Genomic DNA, 19,742 nt, shown 5'->3' on the forward strand with positions numbered 1-19,742 from the left:
CATTCCCATGTAGACTTGATTGTGTGTTTTGGATCATTGTCTTGCTGCATGACATCGCTGTGTTTCAGCTTCAGCTCACAGACGGATGGCCTGACATTCTCCTGTAGAATTCTCTGATACAGAGCAGAATTCATGGTTCCTTCTATTGAGGCAAGTCGTTTAGGTCCTGTTGCAACAAAGCATCGTCAAACATCACACTACCAACACCATGCTTGACTCATCTGTCCATAGTACATTATGGATCATCCAGAGTCTGGATGATCACCCAGGTGCTTTTTGGACTACATGGGTCCCATTATGCCTGGTGAAAACCAATCACTGCATTCTACAGTAAGAGCCTCATACCAACTATCAAACATGGTGGTGGTGGTAGTGTGATGCTTTGCTGCCTCAGGACCTGGACGACTTGCCTTAGCTTCTTTGGGATAGGGGGCAGCATTTTCACTTTTGGATGAATAGCGTGCCCAGAGTGAACTGCCTCCTACTCAGTCCCAGATGCTAATATATGCATATTATTATTCGTATTGGATAGAAAACACTGAAGTTTCTAAAACTGTTCGAATGATGTCTGGGAGTATAACAGAACTCATATGGCAGGCAAAAACCTGAGAAAGAAATCCAAACAGGAAGTGGGAAATCTGAGGTTTGTAGTTTTTGAACTCACCCCTATCGAATACACAGTGGGATATGGGTTATTTTGTACTTTCCAAGGCTTCCACTAGATGTCAACCATCTTTAGAATGTTGTTTCAGGCTTCTCATGTGATGTGGGACCGGATGGGAGCTCTTTGAATCAGTGGTCTGCCTACAGCCTCATTCTCAGTCACGCGCTTTCACTTGAGAGGTAGCTGTCGTTTCATTGCTTTTCAACAGACAATGGAATTCTCCGGTTGGAACATTATTGAACATTTATGATAAAATCATCCTAAAGATAGAAACTTGTCAAACTAAGTATAGAATCTTCGACATGTAATATAACTTTTTGAACGTTTCGTCCGAATGGACGAGATCACGCATTTGGATTTGTTTACCAAATGCCCTAACAAAAGAAGCTATTGGACATAAATGATGGACATTATCGAACAAAATAAGCATTTACTGTGGAACTACGATTCCTGGGAGTGCATTCTGATGGAGATCAAAGGTAAGTGAATATTCCGCTAGCGGAACCCCAGTCCGAGACCGGTTAATAGATGGAACCATGAATTCTGCTCTGTATCAGAGAATTCTACAGGAGAATGCAGTTCATGCGTGAAAACCCACAAATGTCACTGAGTTAAAGCAGTTCTGCATGCAAGATTGGGCCAAACTCCATCCAAGCAATGGTAGAGACTGATCAACAACTACAGGAAGCATTTGGTTGCAGTCATTGTAGCTATGTGGCACAACCAGTTAGAGTTTAAGGAGGAAAATCATTTTCCCACAGGGGAATTGGGTGCTGGATAACTGTTAATTAAATAAATAATATAAGCATACTTTTTGGGGGGTTATTTGTAACCTCAGGTTCCCTTTATCTAATATTAGGTTTCAGTTGAAGATCTGATCAAAGACATGCAAAAATAGAGAAAATAAGGGGGCAAATACTTTTTCATAGCACTGCATCTGTAAAAAGTGAAATGACAGTCTCTCTACCACTCCTTCCTTCCCTCCCTCTATACATCTCTAACCTGATGAGGCTGAGGGGACAGAAGTGTTCTGATCCAAAGTGGGAGATGAGCTCCACCTGGAGGGAAGGTGAGAGGAAGGGTTAAACCACTGGTAAAACACTCACACCTGGTTAATTAAACCACCCAGCAACACTAACATTCTAGTCATCCAATAAAGTTTATACTAAATCAAATCAAATGTCGTAGAACTTGCCAAGCTGACGATCTGTTTTTATTAATGTGTGTTTTGTTTTAGTTGGTTTTGGTCATGCATTACAGTATCTGTGCACTGCCACCAAAGCTCCCCATTATGGTACATTATAGAACGCATCATTGCATATTTACAACCTCTAAAAGAGAAGAACGCTAACCTTTATGTACTTGATGAACATCTGATGCAAGAGGAGAGAGAGAGAGAGAGAGAGGGGAAAAGGAGAGAAATCAGGAAAAGGCTGATTCATGCCACAAGCAAGTCAAGCAACTGATCCTTTTTTTGGCATTTTCGTAAAATGATTTCCTGACAACATAACAGTGTTGACTGAATGCTTGCTCTACAAGAGACTACAAGGATAAAGCAATAAAGGACAGGGTAAGGTATATGAAGCAAAATAAAGGTACAAATAGCATTGAAAGGGAAATGTATTATACAGTGCATTCGGAAAGTATTCAGACCCCTAGACTTTCCCCACATTTTGTTACATTATTCTATAATGGATTAAATTGTCGTCGTCCCCTCAATCTTCCCAAAATACCCCATAATGACAAAGAAAAACACGTTTATAGAAATTTGGGAATTTATTAATATAAAAAACAGGAATTAAATTTTTACACAAGTATTCAGACACTTTACTCAGTACTTTGTTGAAGCACCTTTGGCAGAAATTACAGCCTCGAGTCTTAGGTATGGCGCTACAATCTTGGTATACCTGTATTTGGGAGCTCCTCCCATTATTCTCTGCAGATCCTCTCAAGCTCTGTCAAGTTGGATAGGGAGCGTTGCTGCACAGCTATTTTCAGTTCTCTCCAGAGATGTTAGATTGGGTTCAAGTCTGGGCTTTGGCTGGGCCACTCAAGGACATTCAGAGACTTGTCTCGAAGCCTCTTCTGCATTGTCTTGGCTATGTGCTTAGGGTCGTTGTCCTGTTGGAAGGTGAATCTTCACCCCAGTCTGAGGTCCTGAGCGCTGTGGAGCAGGTTTTCATGAAGGATCTCTCTGTAATTTGCACCCTTCATCTTTGCCTCGATCCTGACTAGCCTGCCAGTCCCAACCACTGAAAAACATTCCCACAGCATGATACTGCCACCACCAAACTTCATCATAGTGATGGTGCCAGGTTTCCTCCAGACGTGACACTTGGCATTCAGACCAAAGAGTTTAGTCTTCTTTTCATCAGACCAGAGAATCTTATTTCTGACAGTCTGTAGGTGCCTTTTGGCAAACTCCAAGAGGGCTGTTATGTGGTTTTTACTTTAGAGTGGTTCCGTCTGGCCACACCATAAAGGCCTGATTGGTGGAGTGCTGCAGTGATGGTTGTCCTTCTGGAAGGTTCTCCCATCTCCACAGAGAAACTCTAGAGCTCTGTCAGAGTGACCATTGGGTTCTTAGTCACCTCCCTGACCAAGGCCCTTCTCCCTCGATTGCACAGTTTGGCCGGACGGCCAGCTCTTGGAATAGTCTTGGTGGTTCCAAACATCATCCATTTAAGAATGATGGGGGCCACTTAGGGACCTTAGGGTCCTTCGACCTCATGGCTTGGTTTTTGCTCTGACATGTACCGTCAACTGTGGGATCTTATATAGACAGGTGTGTGCCTTTCTAAATCATGTCCAATCAATTGAATTTACTACAGGTGGACTCCAATCAAGTTGTAGAAACATCTCAAGGATGATCAATGGAAACAGGATTTCATCTGCGCTCAATTTCGAGTCTGAATAGTTATGTAAATAAGGTATGTTTTTTATTAGTAATACATTTGCAAACATGTCTAAAAACCTGTTTTCGCTTTGTCATTATGGGGTATAATGTGTAGATTGGTGAGGATTTATTTGTATTTAATCCATTTTAGAATAAGGCTGTAACATAACAAAATGTGGAAAAAGTCAAGGGTTCCGAATAGTTTCAGAATGCACTGTAAGTATTCATAGCAGTTACTTTAGAGGAATAGGGAAGAGGTAGCCACACACACACACACACACACACACACACACACACACACACACACACACACACAGACACAGAACCTAGACACAGACAACCTAGACAGAGACACAGACAACCTAGACAGAGACACAGACAACCTAGACAGAGACACAGACAACCTAGACAGAGACACAGACAACCTAGACAGAGACACAGACAACCTAGACAGAGACACAGACAACCTAGACAGAGACACAGACAACCTAGACAGAGACACAGACAACCTAGACAGAGACACAGACAACCTAGACAGAGACACAGACAACCTAGACAGAGACATCAGAACAAGACATATCAGGTTGATATCAGCTTCAGTTCTTCTTGAAACTAAATCAACTTTGGACCTATTCACACAGTAGTTTGTGAAATTACAATTCATCATTTGGTAACAGTGGCATATTCATATGAACCCAACACCACAAAAAAATATCCGCAAAAATATTATTTTAAACTACACAAAGAATTAAATAAATAAATGCAATAACACTTAAAGCGTTAGATAAGAGAAGATGGCGAGGAGGAGCAGAGTTGAAAGACTACAATATAATAGGCACTTTCCAATACTTCTTTACTGTATTTGTACTGTATTTATTACACATAGAAGTAGGGAGGAAAGGTAGCTGAAATACTTCAACACCCTCAGAATATTTCCTTCCACATTTTCACCCTCACAATCACATATATGATGTGAGATTTCAGTAGGGAGCCAGTCTCATGTTGATGACATAGGAAACCTATTGTGAAGTGATGAGAAATTTACCTGGGCTCAGAACATAGAATTCAAATGGTGTGTTCCTCTTTAAGGAATACCTAGGATAGGATAAAGTAATCCTTCTCACCCCCCCCCCCCCTTAAAAGATTTAGATGCACTATTGTGAAGTGGCTGCTCCACTGGATGTCATAAGGTGAATGCACCAATTTGTAAGTCGCTCTGGATAAGAGCGTCTGCTAAATGACTTAAATGTAAATGTAAATGTGTGTCTGCAGTTTGTCTGTGTATGGGTGTTTGCAGTGAGTGTGTGTGTGTGTGTAAGTATGTACCTTGATGTATTTGGCGTAGAGCTGTTCATCCAATGGGAAGCTCTGGACGGTGCGCTCGTCACGGGCATGGAACGTTCCCAACTTCAACCACTTGTTGGTGGGATACCTGAGAGAGAGCAAGAGAACGAAAGGGGTGGTCAGAGGGGCGTGTGTGTGTGTCCTGAGAGAGAGCAAGAGAACGAGAGGGGTGGTCAGAGGGGTGTGTGTGTGTGTCCTGAGAGAGAGCAAGAGAACGAGAGGGGCGGTCAGAGGGGCGTGTGTGTGTGTCCTGAGAGAGAGCAAGAGAACGAGAGGGGTGGTCAGAGGGGTGTGTGTGTGTGTCCTGAGAGAAACGGGAAGGGTGTGCATGTACCTGTCGCTGATGGAGACCAGGAAGTCTTTAGGTGTGGAGGAGAAGAGTTCAAAGTTAGCGATGTCCAACTGTTTCACCTGAATGGGCTCACACAGCTCTATCACAAACCTAGAGAGAGAAAAGGGGAAGAGGAATATAGAGGTAGATGAGGAATGGTAATGTGAGATCATTTCCAGCTGCCTGCTCTCCCCTTGACCTCTGCCTGGGCAGATGGTTGGCAGTTGGGGTCACACGTGCTGAGGGGACAATGTGTGCGTGTGTGTTTCTGGAGGAAACAGCAAAGCAGAACACTGAGTAACCCATTGTCACGCTGCAGCTCCACAGAGAGCAGCCAGGACCAGGAGAGAGAGGAGGAAGGGCAAACTGTCCACAAAATTAAACAACGAGAGATGACTAGATTGAAAATCGGACACCTTTATTTATTCTCATGATTGTTTCAAACTGTGTATCCCTCTTGCACAATCTTAACTGAAGCAAAAATGACAACGTCTCCTGCATCAGCAAGTATAGACACGCCCCTCGAATGTGTGTGTGACTCACCAGATCTTGATGCTGCAGGGGTTCAGCATGTACAGGTCCATATTCTCCATGAGGATAGCAGATGTACTCTGGAAACCAGAGAGGATAGAGAGAACAAAATGGCAAATATGAGACACATAATGAGTCAATGGACGGATTCTTACGGTTCTAAGAACAAAGACTGTGTGTTACCTTGGCCTCTGTGTTAGCTGACAGTATCTTAGCACCACACTCCACAGAAGCATAGTTGTTTTTAAAGTTCTTCTGTACCTTCTTCACAGGGGGGCTTCCACTTGAAGAGGTATGGAGGGACAGAGCTGGAGAAGACAGGGGGGTTAAGAGGTGTGTGTGTGTGGGTTGGTTCTTCTATCCTTGAGGGGACCTAAAATCCCCACAAGGATAGTAAAAAAAAGAGGAAAATTCTCCCGTGGGGAAATTTCCCATGTCAACAAAGGCTATTTTAAGCTTAGGGGTTAAGGTAAAACTCTATTTATGCTCGATCCGAAAATGTGGTCGGAAACTTCATATGGAGGGTGTGACGCAATTGCCAAGCTTCTGGAGGCATGCAGAGGCCAAATCAAGCTCCGTACCGCATTGCTCTGCTTGCTCTCTCAAATGTTTTAACTATGTGGAGGGCTCCGTACCGCATTACTCTGCTCCTCTCAAATGTTTTAACTATGTGGAGGGCTCCGTACCGCGTTGCTGTGCTCCTCTCAAATGTTTTAACTATGTGGAGGGCTCCGTACCGCGTTGCTGTGCTCCTCTCAAATGTTTTAACTATGTGGAGGGCTCCGTATAACTCCACATTGACATGATTGGTTGACGGCAGGTGGGGATGGTATATCTTGTATAAACACAAACGCACTTCCTTGACAACAGCTCTGTTCAGCGCAATAAGGATGAAACCCTGACGTCTGTGGAGGCTGCATGGTAGTAAATGCTGTATGGCCTCGTCAGAAGTCAGATTGACCATGCAGAGCCTTTAAGGGGTTAGTGGTTAGAGGTTTAGGAGTTAGGGAAATTAGGATTTTAGGTCCCCACGAGGATAGAACAAAACATGTGTGTGTAAGAAAGATGCAGTCCGGGACCTTAAACACTTCCAAATCCGTAACATAGTGTACAAATTACAAAAAAAATAAAACATATGAATGGATGACGTGGTACACAATTACCACCGTCACGCCATCTGTTTATAAATGGGTCTGTCTGGTCTGTGATGGTGACGCTGAGGACAGGAGATCTACACAAGGTCCAGTTTCTAGCTCAGCGGATAATAACACAATGGGTTTACTGACCCTGCACACTGTCTATGATCTAAGAGTGTGAGGGTACTGTACGCAATCTGGAAGTATTTGTGTGTGTGTGTGTGTGTGTGCAGTGCATGTGGCGTGGAGTTTGAGAGTGTGTGTGAACTCATGCATGTCTGTTGGTCTGGGCCATTCATGACAGTGGACAAAGAGTGCTGTCTCAGAGGAGGAGGGTGAGAGGTTGACAACACACACACACATGGTCCAGTACCCATACTGCCCTCATTCAGAGGGAAGAGATTCAAGAATGAAAGGCAAGAGGGGAGAAACTATGAGGGATAGAGAGAAAGAATAGAGGGAAGGAGGAAGATGGAGGGAAGAGAGAAAGAGATCGAGTGAGTTGAAAGGAGGAAAGAGATGTGAGGTCTCTGCACTAGTTTGTCTGAAAAATGACTGTTGCGACCATCATTCCTTCTTCATGGTCACTGAGCTTCTCCTGAACATGATATTAATGATGGGAACGTGTCCCTGTGTGTGTTTCTTACTCTTCTCTTTCTCCACCTCCATGACTTGTTTCTTCCACTCGTCGAAGGTTGGGATGTCCTCCTTACTGGGCACTGAGGGGTCTGTCTCAATAGCGCTGGCATCACTGGCATCCACTGCCTGATCCACTGCCTTGACAGGTATAGAGACACACGTCATACAGACACGTCATACACGTCATACAGACACGTCCAGTGAGCTGTAATTTATATATTACACAATCGCTTGATAAGACCCCAGAACGGTCGACAAAGCCACCACATGGCAAAGCCTGTTCATTAACACACAGATACGGGCCAATCCGGTTCAGCTCTGTCTGTCTGCAGCCAATGTAGTTGGAGAACAGAACAGCTCTGTACCAATACTGGACAGGGCTTTTAATTCATCACCATCTACAAACAAAGGCTGACCCTCTTCTTCTCTCATTCCCACCCTCTTCTTCCATTCTCTCGCTCACTCCCTCCCTTCCATCCCTCCTCCCAGTAACAGAAAGGCAGAGGGAGCAGAGGGTTCATTTACTGAGGATTGGCTGCCAAGCTGTGTGTAGCTCCTCCCCCCAATGCTCACACATAAACCTCTACACTCCTATTACATTTACAGTCAGTGGCATAACTAACGGTCTACTCTCTGTAACACTGAGGAATAGGTTGTAGGACTCCCTCTCACCTGCTGGTCTTGGTCGGTGTCTTGGTGCCTGTGGGAGGTGTTTCCCCCCAGGTCCAGCTCTGGTAGACCTTGGTCCTGGTCTGGGTCCTCTGGGCTGACAGATGCTTGGACATCAGCATCAGAACCAGCCTGAATTTGATCCTGCTCTGACTGGCTCTCCACTAGGTCAGCATCACCACTATGGGGGAGAGGGAGAGAAGGCGAGTGGAGGACAGAAGAGCGGGTTAGAGGGGATGAAAGGAGAAACAATCTGGATCCACAGTATTTTATTTCAATAACATTATTAAAAATAACATTTATTTCAATAGCATTTACATTTTTAAAATAATAATTACGTGAAAAACTCGACAACAAAAAACTATTTCAGCCCAAAGGGAATATCAGTTAAATAGCAATGTACATCAGAGGTTGACTAGTGACACCACCTCTTACGATACGATAAATACTTTATTTATACCAAAGAGGAAGTTGTCGTGGACCCATAATTCTGCTAAATTAACAGAAATAACATATACATATACATCATACGTACAATACACATTTCTAATTTTAGTCATTTAGCAGTGCACTCGTCTTAAGATAGATAGTGAGACAACCACATAGAGTTAGTAAGCTACTTTATTGAAGAAAAATGTACTCTCAGCAAAGTCAGAGCTAGTAAAGGGGAAAAGAGTCAAGTGCAAGTGCTCATTCACTAAAGGCTTTTTGAGGAGAGGGTGCAAGGGCATTATTTAAGGTACTCTTTGAAGAGGTAGTGTGTAGATGTTTTCAGAAGATGGGCAGGGACTCTGCTGTCCTAGCTTCAGGGAGACACTGTTTCCAACATTGGGGTGCCAGGACAGAGAAGAGCTTGTACTGGGTTGACTGTGAGCTGCCCTACTGTAGGGGTGGGAGGGCCAAGAGACCAGAGGTGGCAGAACGGAGTGCTCGGGTTGGGGTGTAGGGTTTGAGCAGAGCCTGATGGTAGGGAGGTGCAGTTCCTCTTGCTGCTCCGTAGGTAAGTACCATGGTCTTGTAGTGGATGTGAGCTTCTACTGGAAGCCAGTGGAGTGTGAGGAAGGAGCGGGGTGACATGGGAGGAGCCGGGTGACATGGGAGAAGCAGGGTGACATGGGAGGAGCGGGTGACATGGGAGGAGCCGGGTGACATGGGAGGAGCCGGGTGACATGGGAGGAGCCGGGTGACATGGGAGGAGCCGGGTGACATGGGAGGAGCGGGGTGACATGGGAGGAGCGGGGGATGGGAGCGGGTGACATGGGAGGAGCGGGGTGACATGGGAGGAGCGGGGTGACATGGGAGGAGCAGGGTGACATGGGAGATGCAGGGTGACATGGGACAGGGGTGACATGGGAGATGCATGGGGGTGACATGGGAGGAGCGGGGTGACATGGGATGGGGAGGAGCGGGGTGACATGGGAGGAGCGGGGTGACATGGGAGAAGCGGGGTGACATGGGAGAAGCAGGGTGACAAGGGAGAAGCGGGGTGACATGGGAGAAGCGGGGTGACACGGGGGAGGAGCGGGTGACAAGGGAGAAGCGGGGTGACATGGGAGAAGCAGGGTGACATGGGGGAGTGAGCGGGGGTGACATGGGAGGAGCGGGGTGACATGGGTGACATGGGGAGCAGGGGTGACATGGGAGGAGGGTGACATGGGAGGAGCCGGGTGACATGGGAGGAGCCGGGTGACATGGGAGGAGCCGGGTGACATGGGAGGAGCGGGTGACATGGGAGGAGCGGGGTGACATGGGAGGAGCGGGTGACATGGGAGGAGCGGGGTGACATGGGAGGAGCGGGGTGACATGGGAGGAGCGGGGTGACATGGGAGGAGCGGGGTGACATGGGAGGAGCGGGGTGACATGGGAGGAGCGGGGTGACATGGGAGGAGCGGGGTGACATGGGAGGAGCCGGGTGACATGGGAGGAGCGGGTGACATGGGAGGAGCGGGGTGACATGGGAGAACTTGGGAAGATAGAACACCAGGCGGGCTGCAGTGTTCTAGATACGTTGCATGGGTTTGATGGCACAAGCGGGGACCCCAGCCAACAGCGAGTTGCAGTATTCCAGGCGGGAGATGACAAGTGCCTGGATTAGGACCTGCGCGGCTTCCTGTATGAGGAAGGGTTGTACTCTACGGATGTTGTAGAGCATGAACATGCAGGAGCGGGTCACTGCTTTGATGAGGACACCGTGGAGTTGTCAAAATGATGGAGAGTTCTTGGAGCAGGCAGCCCTTCCCCGGGAGGAAGAGCAGCTACATCTTGTCAAGATTGAGCTTAGGGTGGTGAACCGACATCCAAGCGGAGATAACTGCCAGGCTTGCAGAGATGCATGTTGCCTGGGTGTCAGAAGGGGGAAGCCCAAAAGTAGGTGAGTGTCATCCGCATAGCAATGATAGGAGAGACCATGTGAGGATATGACAGAGCTGAGGGACTTGGTGTAGAGAGAGAAGAGGAAAGGACCAAGAGACCTGGGGGACACCAGTAGTGAGGAGACTGCAGACACAGATCCTCTCCATGTCACCTGGTAGGAGCAACCTGCCCGGTAGGATGCAATCCAAGAGTGTGCAGAGCCTGAAACACCCAGCCCGGAGGGTGAAGAGGAGGATCTGACGGTTCACAGTGTCGAAGGCAGCAGATAGATCTAGGAGGATGAGAACAGAAGAGAGAGTCAGCTTTGGCAGTGAGGAGAGCCTCTGTCACAGAGAAGAGCAGTCTCGGTTGAGTGACCCATCTTGAAGCTGGTTAGGGTCAAGAAGATCGTTTTGAGAGAGATAGTGAGAGAGTTGTTCAGAGACAGCACCCTCAAGTGTTTTGGAAAGAGAATCATGAAGTGATACCGGTCTGTAGGATTTGACGTTAAAGTGTGTTCGTTTCTTGAGGAGGGGAGCGACTCGGGCCATTTTGAAGTCAGGGATGAGTTGACGAGGGAAGTGAGGAATGGGAGAATGTCTCCAGAGATGGTCTGGAGAAGGGGATGGGGTTGAGCAGGAACGTTGTCGGGCGGCCGGACCTCACTAGTCACAAGATTTCCTCTGCAGAGAGAGGGAGAAAGTGATCAAGGTGTAGGGGAGTGGGACCAGTGGACTTAATAGGCTGAGTGAATGAGCAACAAATGTCGTCAACCTTTTCAAAGTGGTTGACAAAGTCATCCGCAGAGAGGGGGGAGGGAGGGGGATTAAGGAGGGAGGAGAAGGCAGAAGCTTGACATTTAGAGTGATAGAAAGTGGCTTTAGCAGTAGACAGGGGAAGAGAAGGTAGAGAGGAGGGAGTGAAAGGACAATAGGTCCCCCGAAAGTTTTCACTCAGCTGGCCACAGCCCTGTAAGCTCGCAATGAGTTACTCAGACACGGAGCAGGAGGGGAGAGCCGAGCCGGCCGGGGGAAAAGAGGACAATACGAGTCATAAGAAGCAGAAAGGGAGGATAGTAGGGTCAAAGAGGCAGAGTCAGGAGACAGGAGGGAGAAGGAATTATCAGAAGGGAGAGATGATAGGAGAGAAGAGGAGAGAGGAGTGAGAGAGAGTAAAGATTGTGACGGCCCATGACCATCTGGGTAGGGGCTGAGTGGTTAAGGTTGGAGGAAAAGGAGACAGAAAAGGAAACAAAGTAGTGATCAGAGACCTGGAGGGGTTACAGTGACATTAGAAGGCAAGCAGCCTCTAATAAAGATGAGGTCAAGTGTATTGCCTGCCTTGTGAGTAAGAGGGGACTGGGAAAGTGTGAGGTCAAAACAGGCAAGAAGGGGAATGAAAGAGTTGTAAAGAAGTGAATCAAAGGCAGACGTCAGGAGGTTGAAGTCACCAAGTACGAAGAGTGGTGAGCCATCGTCGGGCAATGAGCTTGTCAAGGTGTCAAACTCATTGAAGAACTCCCTAACGGCACCTGGCAGGTGATAGATGACAATGTTAAGCTTGAGTGGACAAGTGACAGTGACAGCATGGAATACAAATGAGGAGATGGACAGGTGAGAGGGAGAAAATAGCCCTGTGCCACCACCGCGACGACCAGATGCTCTTGGACTATGAGAGAAAACGTAGTCAGATGGAGAGCAGCTGGAGTAGCAGTGTTCTCTGGGGTAATCCATGTATTCGTTTGCGTCTTCGTCAGGGCAGCATAGGCTGAGATGAACTCGGAAGTTCCAAAACTCTGCCGGAGACCAGGAATTACACATTGTTCTCGCAGGCTACACTAAATGAGTTGGATTGCAGCCAAGGTTTGGGGAGCGTCTTTAAAGCCTACATGGAGAGGAGCGAACTGAGAGAACACACACATAGTTGCCAAAGCTATAAAAGAGCTAAATTAGATCTGAAAAGTAACTAGGGAAGATATTCAAGTGAGCGAGTGATGTGGACCCTTCCTGCCCCTTAATCCTGGTTGATGTGTCAATAACTATCTTCAAGTTATGAGCAGTCAGCAGTTCACACACACCAAGTGGGCTACTCGGAAGACCGGGAGCACTTAAAGTAGGTGGCCCTAGAAGGCAAAAAGAAAGTACTAGACAAAAACAGATTAAGACAATTATAGTCCTCACTCCTGGAGATATCAGGAGTCATCTAGCTATAGAATGAAGCAGTATTACCTGGCTGGGGCTGGAGCAGGGGTGTGAGAGGTAGAGGTAGGTGTGTGTTGGGGGTCTTCTGTGGCCGAGGCTGGGCTGGGTTCTGCCAGGGCATCACTGCGGGTCTTGGCCGGTGCGTCTGTGGAGGCTTGGTCCTGGGCTAGGTCATCGCTGGGCGATGGGGTGGAGGAGGGTGGAGTTGCCTGGTCCTGGAGGGGAGGGAGTTGTGTATCGGGCTCTGGGTGTGTGTGTGTGTGAGGCTGTGTCATTTGTGTGCGTGGCTCAGCAGCAGCAGCGGGGGGTTCAGGATCAGCGTGTGGTTCTGGGGCTGACCAGACCTCTACCACTACAGGCTCCTCCTGATTCACAGTCTGGAAAACACACACATCAGTTCAATTCGCTCCGTCGGTGTGTGTGTGTGTGTGTGTGTGTGTGTGTGTGTGCCTGTTACCTGTTCAGTGTTGTGTGTGTTGGGCTCCTCTAGTGCAGCCCTCTCTGTCTCCAGTCCCACGTCGTAGGAGGAGTGTGTGTGTGTCCTCGGCGACTCCATCTGGGGAACAGGCGCACGCGCCGTTAGAACATGACGCACACACTTCGAATAGGAAGTTTTAGTTCTACAGAAACTATGGTAAACTGAAGTAGGCTAGCCTCTTTCGCCAGAAGACATGACAGAATGATAGAACACCAAAAAACAGGAGAATGAGTGAGCGTCTCAGGCTGAGAAACAGTTCTTTGTTAGACTGAGGGACAGAACAAAAGGCTATAAGGGACTGACAGCACGGCTCCGACAGTACAGACAGGCCTGTTTGCCATGTGTACATTGACAGTATGCCAGCATGCAGCAGGCTTGTACTTACATGCCCGGAGGACTAAATATGTGTTGACATAGCAGCCCCCCACCCCTCTCCCTCAGGCCCCCAGTTCAGAGTTGTGTGTGAATATGGGCTGAGACAGTTTAATAGGGATTAGTCTTTATTTGGCTAATACTGTCAAAACAAAGTCTGAGTGAGGCCTAGTGGGGTCTGGGGGAAAGCTGAGTGAACTGTGGCCTGCCCCTGGTCTGACCTGGCCAGGGCATAGATACATTACCTTTATCATAGTCTCAGGAAGACACTATGGCCGGACAAGCAGACCTGCTCTCAGCCTAGGGGCCAGAAATAGGGGCTGGGAGGAGGTCTAGTCAACAATCTAATGCACAACAACCACCAATGTTAAGTCTTGCATAACTCTTCAGCCAAATACCACCCCCGCTCACCTCTAGCCAGAGGTCAGGAACACATACACACAAACACCTCTCCTCCACTTCCCAGGCCAAATCCCAAACTCATTACGGCCTTACCTCCTCTGTCTTTCACCGGAGGTCAAGCATGACCCCACATATAGGACTACACAACCCTCTCCCCCTCCCTTAACATATTCACAATCATGGCTTTGTTGAACTGGTAGGTCAGAGGAAAATAAACGCTTTAGGTGGGTCACCGTGCAAACAGTTAACTCAGGTCTGATCATGATCCTTTCTGGCTGAAACCCCATAGTAAGTAACTGATTCTAGGTGTAGTAGTGGATTATTAGCCTGGTGGTCCAGTCCGTTTGTGCTTTAGACAACTCCTCACCTTGAGGTCCGTCCTGTGGTACTGCGCATGCTCATGGTCGTGACGATGCTCTGGGGGGCTGCTGTCTCCACTAGACACACCTGGACCTGACGAGTTGTGCGCTGAACAACACACATGACTTCTGGGGTACCTGGAAGACAGAGACAGGCTCAGTAACACACAATGAACAATACAGCTGGGGTACCAACGCTGTCGTGCGTGGAAAAATAATTATGCATGCATGCAGCACCAGTCAAAAGTTTGGACACTTACTCATTCCAGGGTTTTTCTTTATTTTTGCTATTTTCTACATTATAGAATAATAGTGAAGACATCAGAACTATTAAATAACACAGAAAGGTAAATTTTTAAAAGCCACCCTTGTGACAGTACCCCCCAAACTTTGCCATTTTTACAAACAGGTGTGCTGAACACTGAACCAAACCTTGATGACATGCCATTTACAACTGTACAGGAACAGGACTGGGCTTGCTGAACACCCCATGCAGAACTTGCCAATGCCATCCCTGCCCGCTGCCTTACAGGAACAGGAGGAACTGTAGAACTGGACTACAGGAACAGGACTGGGCTTGCTGAACACTGAACCAAACTACTGTAGAACTGCCCTGCCAATGCCATCCCTGCCACCGCTGCCTTACAGGAACAGGACTGGGCTTGCTGAACACTGAACCAAACTACTGTAGAACTGCCCTGCCAATGCCATCCCTGCCTTACAGGAACAGGACTGGGCTTGCTGAACACTGAACCAAACTACTGTAGAACTGCCCTGCCAATGCCATCCCTGCCACTGGATTCCTTTTGGTCTTAGTATCCCTAGCCATCCCTGCCTTACAGGAACAGGACTCTGAACACTGAACCAAAAGGAACTCTAATGCCATCCCTGCCTTACAGGAACAGGACTGGGCTTGCTGAACACTGAACCAAACTACTGTAGAACTCTTGCCAATGATAAACAGGTGAACACTGAACCAAAAAACTGTAGAAGATGCCATCCCTGCCACCGCTGCCTTACAGGAACAGGACTGGGCTTGCTGAACACTGAACCAAACTACGGTAGAACTGCCCTGCCAATGCCATCCCTGCCACCGCTGCCTTACAGGAACAGGACTGGGCTTGCTGAACACTGAACCAAACTACTGTAGAACTGCCCTGCCAATGCCATCCCTGCCACCGCTGCCTTACAGGAACAGGACTGGGCTTGCTGAACACTGAACCAAACTACTGTTTTTTTGTGTTTATACTGAAAGTCAGAAAGGGGCACAACATCGAGATAAACAGGTGAACAAAAAGAGAAGTAGAGCAGGTTTTTTTTGTGTTTATCTGATCAGAGGGGTAAAGGCCGAGGTGATGTGGCAGGAAAGGGAGGTGTGGGTGTGTGTGTGTGTGTGTATTAGGGCTCAATGAGCGTGGGGCCTGCCTGAACATGTCCACAATGTTCAGCTTCACACACACTTTAATTAAATGGTTTTTACACAATGTACTTTTCCCTCGGGCCTAGTCTTTGAAGCCCAGTATGAATCTAAACAACAGCAACAAGACGCTGCAATTGTCACCTCACACAGACACCCCTTGCTCTGAAACCTGAGAGCTTCACCTTAACCACTCAGACATCACTGTCAGGCCACACACAATCTGGACTATGTTTTAGCCTATTAGTTTGATGGCAGGACTTGAGAGGATCCTGAGAAAGGTGAATGTGTGTTGTTTACCATGGTGAAGTTAAGGACTCTGATCTTCTAGACCAGTGGTTCCCAAACTTTTTATAGTCCCGTACACCTTCAAACATTCAACCTCCAGCTGCGTACCCATCATTGTAAGCCTGCCACACACACAATACATTTAGTATTGTGTGTGTAAGTGTTTGTCACAAACCTGCTTGTGGGAAGTGACAAAGAGCTCTTATAGGACCAGGGCACAAATAATAATAATCAATAATGTTGCTCTTTATTTAATCATCGTACATATAAAACCTTATTTGTTCATCGAAAAACTGTGAATAACTCACAGATTAATGAGAAGAGTGTGCTTGAAACCAGGCATAGCCAGAAGAGGACCGGCCACCACTCATAGCCTGGTTCCTCTAAGTTTCTTCCTAGGGTTTGGCCTTTCTAGTGAGTTTTTCCTAGCCACCGTGCTTCTACACCTGCATTGCTTGCTGTTTGGGGTTTTAGGCTGGGTTTCTGTACAGCACTTTGAGATATAAGCTGATGTACGAAGGGCTATATAAATAATTTTGATTTGACATAACTCTCCAAGTAGGGTTGTATTGGAGAGTCTCAGTCTTAAATCTTTTTCCACACAGTCTGTGCCTGTATTTAGTTTTCATGCTTGTGAGGGCCAATAATCCACTCTTACATAGGTTCATAGTAGCAAAGGGCCTCAGTGTCTTAACAGCGCGATTTTCCAAGGCAGGATACTCTGAGTGCAGCCCAATCCAGAAATCTGGCAGTGGCTTCTGATTAAATTAAATTTTCACAGAACCGCTTGTTGCAATTTCGATGAGGCTCTCTTGTTCAGATATCGGCAAGTGGACTGAAGGCAGGGCATGAAAGGAATAATCCAGTTGTTTGTGTTGTCATGATGTTGGCCAGTGGGTAAGGTTTAGGACCCCCCATAAATACCTTTCTCCCTTTCCTCTCTTGACTCTACAGAAGGACTGTTGAATAGCCTTTGTAAACATAGAGAGTCTGGGAACATCAAAAGGTGGGGGGGAAAGGAACTATATTTCGGTAATCCAACCAGTTGAAAATATGCGTTGGTACTCAATGAATACGATGCCAGATCAGTTGGCGCATGAGACATTATGACTGATGACAGGACGACATAAACTGTATCTTGGAAAGTCTACACATTCAGATCAGATTCACATGGAATTGTTGTGCAATTTAAAACTATTTGTGAAAAGATTAAATGTAATTTTAGCTTCCAAATGAGAAAATAAGGTTAAAGCTCTGCTCACTCAGTGGCCTGCTCTTGTGAAGAGACATTGGTTCTAAACTATGAAACACGCCCTTCTCTCCCCTCCTATATAAAGCCCTTGACAAAAATGTAACTTTCAGTTCCGACGACGGTCCATACGTTAAAAAGGACTAATATGTAAACTACAGAACTTAGACAAACTCAGCGTGAGCTTTGGTTGCGAATAGACATCCTAGCCGTTGAGTTAGCAACAGCAGCTGTAAACGTGGGCTAGGAAAGGACGGACGACGTATCCAATCTACCACACAATGACGATATTACAACATTACCAGTTTACCACCAGAGACACTCTTCAAAGGACAAGGAAGATCTCTGTTGGGCAACACGGCCTTCCACCTACAATCAACCTATTGAAGCGCAGCTCAGAGTAAATATTGCATTTTCCTTTTCCAAATGGGCGGTAATTTAGAATGCATAAGATACTGTATTTACGATAGCACAGCTTCTTCCCTTTGTTCCTCAGTCTTCCTGCATTTTCACTCAAACCCAAACCCCTTTGTGGAGCCAGCCGTCATGTCGGCTCCGTCCACCAGGGACGTTTTCTTTATGACATAATCTGCATTCTGTGTATATGTAATTGTGTGATTAGTTAGGTATTTAGTAAATAAATAATTAAACCAAATTTTGTATTGCCGATTCAACTTGTTAGCCAGGGTTCATGAAGATAACCAAGAATTGACAACTTTGATGAGACTGAAACAAGGTGACAATTGAATATTGACTGCTATTGATGTAAAATATTTAAGAGTTTATTTGGAAGATAACAGCCCTGACTTTCTAGTTAATTATTTACCTGATTAGCTTATTTTATTGAATAGCATATGTCATATCACTTAATCCGGTATAGCCATCCGCTTTGGCTGCCTGCATAATTGCACACCCAACTCACTCAGGTGCGTCGCTATATCACATTTGACATTGTCCGTGAGCTTGGGTTCATTTTCACACAAAAAATAATACAATGGAAAGACCTGTGTGTTGTTCTTGTTAATGCAGACAGAGAAGAGCTCCAACTTCTTAAATCAAAGCCTCAGTTTTTCCCGCACATTGAATATAGTTGCAGAAAGTCCATGTAATCCTAGATTCAGATCATTCAGGAGAGAAAAAACATCCCCCAGACAGGCCAGTTGTGTGAGAAACTAGTCATCATGCAAGTGGTCAGACAAGTGAAAATTATGGTCAGTAAAGAAAACTTTAAATTGGTCTCAATTCAAAAAAACAGGTCAATACTTTGCCCCTTGATAACCAGCGTAAAAGCCTTACATGGTCGCTGTCCATATCATTGCATAATGCAGAAAATACACGAGAGTTCAGGGGCCTTGCTTTAACAAAGTTAACCATTTTCACTGTAGTGTCAAGAACATCTTTCAATCTGTCAGGCATTCCCTTGGCAGCAAGAGCCTCTCGGTGGATTCTGCAGTGTACCCAAGTGGCATCGGGAGCAACTGCTTGCACAAGCGTTACCACTCCACTATGTCTCCCTGTCATGGCTTTTGCGCCATCAGTAGATACCAACATGAGCAGCAGCTACTTTTGGCTACATATGGACCGGTAGTGGAATTCCCGCGAGGGAGTAATGTGTGATGTGATTGGATGTTAATTATTTGACTAGGCTACCTGTATTTGACATTGTGTTATTTTGCTGAACACTAGATGGTCTCATTTTATTTTTGGCAGTGAAACGAGGCTACTCAGGCGAGAGAAAAAAACTCACCCAAATGTATAGTCCCATTGGAAAATAAAAATAGACTGTTTGAAAATGTGAATAAAAAAATATTTACAAATGTGAATTGCATTTTTAATTGCGCGTACCCCAGTTTGAGAATAGATGCTCTAGGCTAATCAATATAGAGCATAACATAAGTCTGTACATTCTTTAACTTTAAACACGGACAGAGATGCTAGTTTTAGGTCCCAAGAAACAAAGAGATCTTCTGTTGGATCTGACAATTAATCTTGGTTGTAAAATCGTCTCAAAAAAAAAAAAAAAGTCTGAAGGACCTCGGCATTAATCTGGACCCTGATCTCTCTTTTGACCAACTCAAAAATATTTTCAAGGACAGCTTTTCCATTTTCGTAACATTGCAAAAATCAAAAGCGTTTAGACCAAAAACTATGCAGAAAAGCTAATCCATGCTTTTGTCACTTCTAGATTAGACGACTGCAATGCTTTTCTTTCCGGCTACCAGGATAAAGCACTAAATATGCTTCAGTTAGTGCTAAATATGACTGCTAGAATCTTGGCTAGAACCAGCATTTTTCATCATATTACTCCAGTACTAGCCTCTCTACACTGGATTCCGGTTAAGGCTAGGGCTGATTTCAAGGTTTTACTGCTAACCTACAAAACATTACATGGGCTTGCGCCTACCTATCTCTCT

At 46.1% G+C, this 19,742-nt stretch overlaps 1 protein-coding gene across 1 annotated transcript in view; it reads right to left on the reverse strand.

Annotated features, from left to right (window-relative positions):
- The window catches only part of LOC115108495 (SUN domain-containing ossification factor), a 57,624-nt gene that overhangs the window by 16,406 nt on the left and 21,476 nt on the right, over positions 1 to 19,742 (reverse strand). Inside the window, 11 exon segments of the mRNA XM_065009085.1 lie at positions 1,667 to 1,722; positions 2,017 to 2,037; positions 4,887 to 4,992; positions 5,239 to 5,346; positions 5,779 to 5,846; positions 5,950 to 6,074; positions 7,550 to 7,679; positions 8,214 to 8,391; positions 12,791 to 13,140; positions 13,221 to 13,319; positions 14,383 to 14,512. Of these exon segments, the coding sequence (XP_064865157.1) occupies positions 1,667 to 1,722; positions 2,017 to 2,037; positions 4,887 to 4,992; positions 5,239 to 5,346; positions 5,779 to 5,846; positions 5,950 to 6,074; positions 7,550 to 7,679; positions 8,214 to 8,391; positions 12,791 to 13,140; positions 13,221 to 13,319; positions 14,383 to 14,512 (1,371 nt within the window).

This window comes from Oncorhynchus nerka, linkage group LG24, assembly GCF_034236695.1.
Source record: "Oncorhynchus nerka isolate Pitt River linkage group LG24, Oner_Uvic_2.0, whole genome shotgun sequence".
Taxonomy (NCBI): Eukaryota; Metazoa; Chordata; class Actinopteri; order Salmoniformes; family Salmonidae; genus Oncorhynchus; species Oncorhynchus nerka.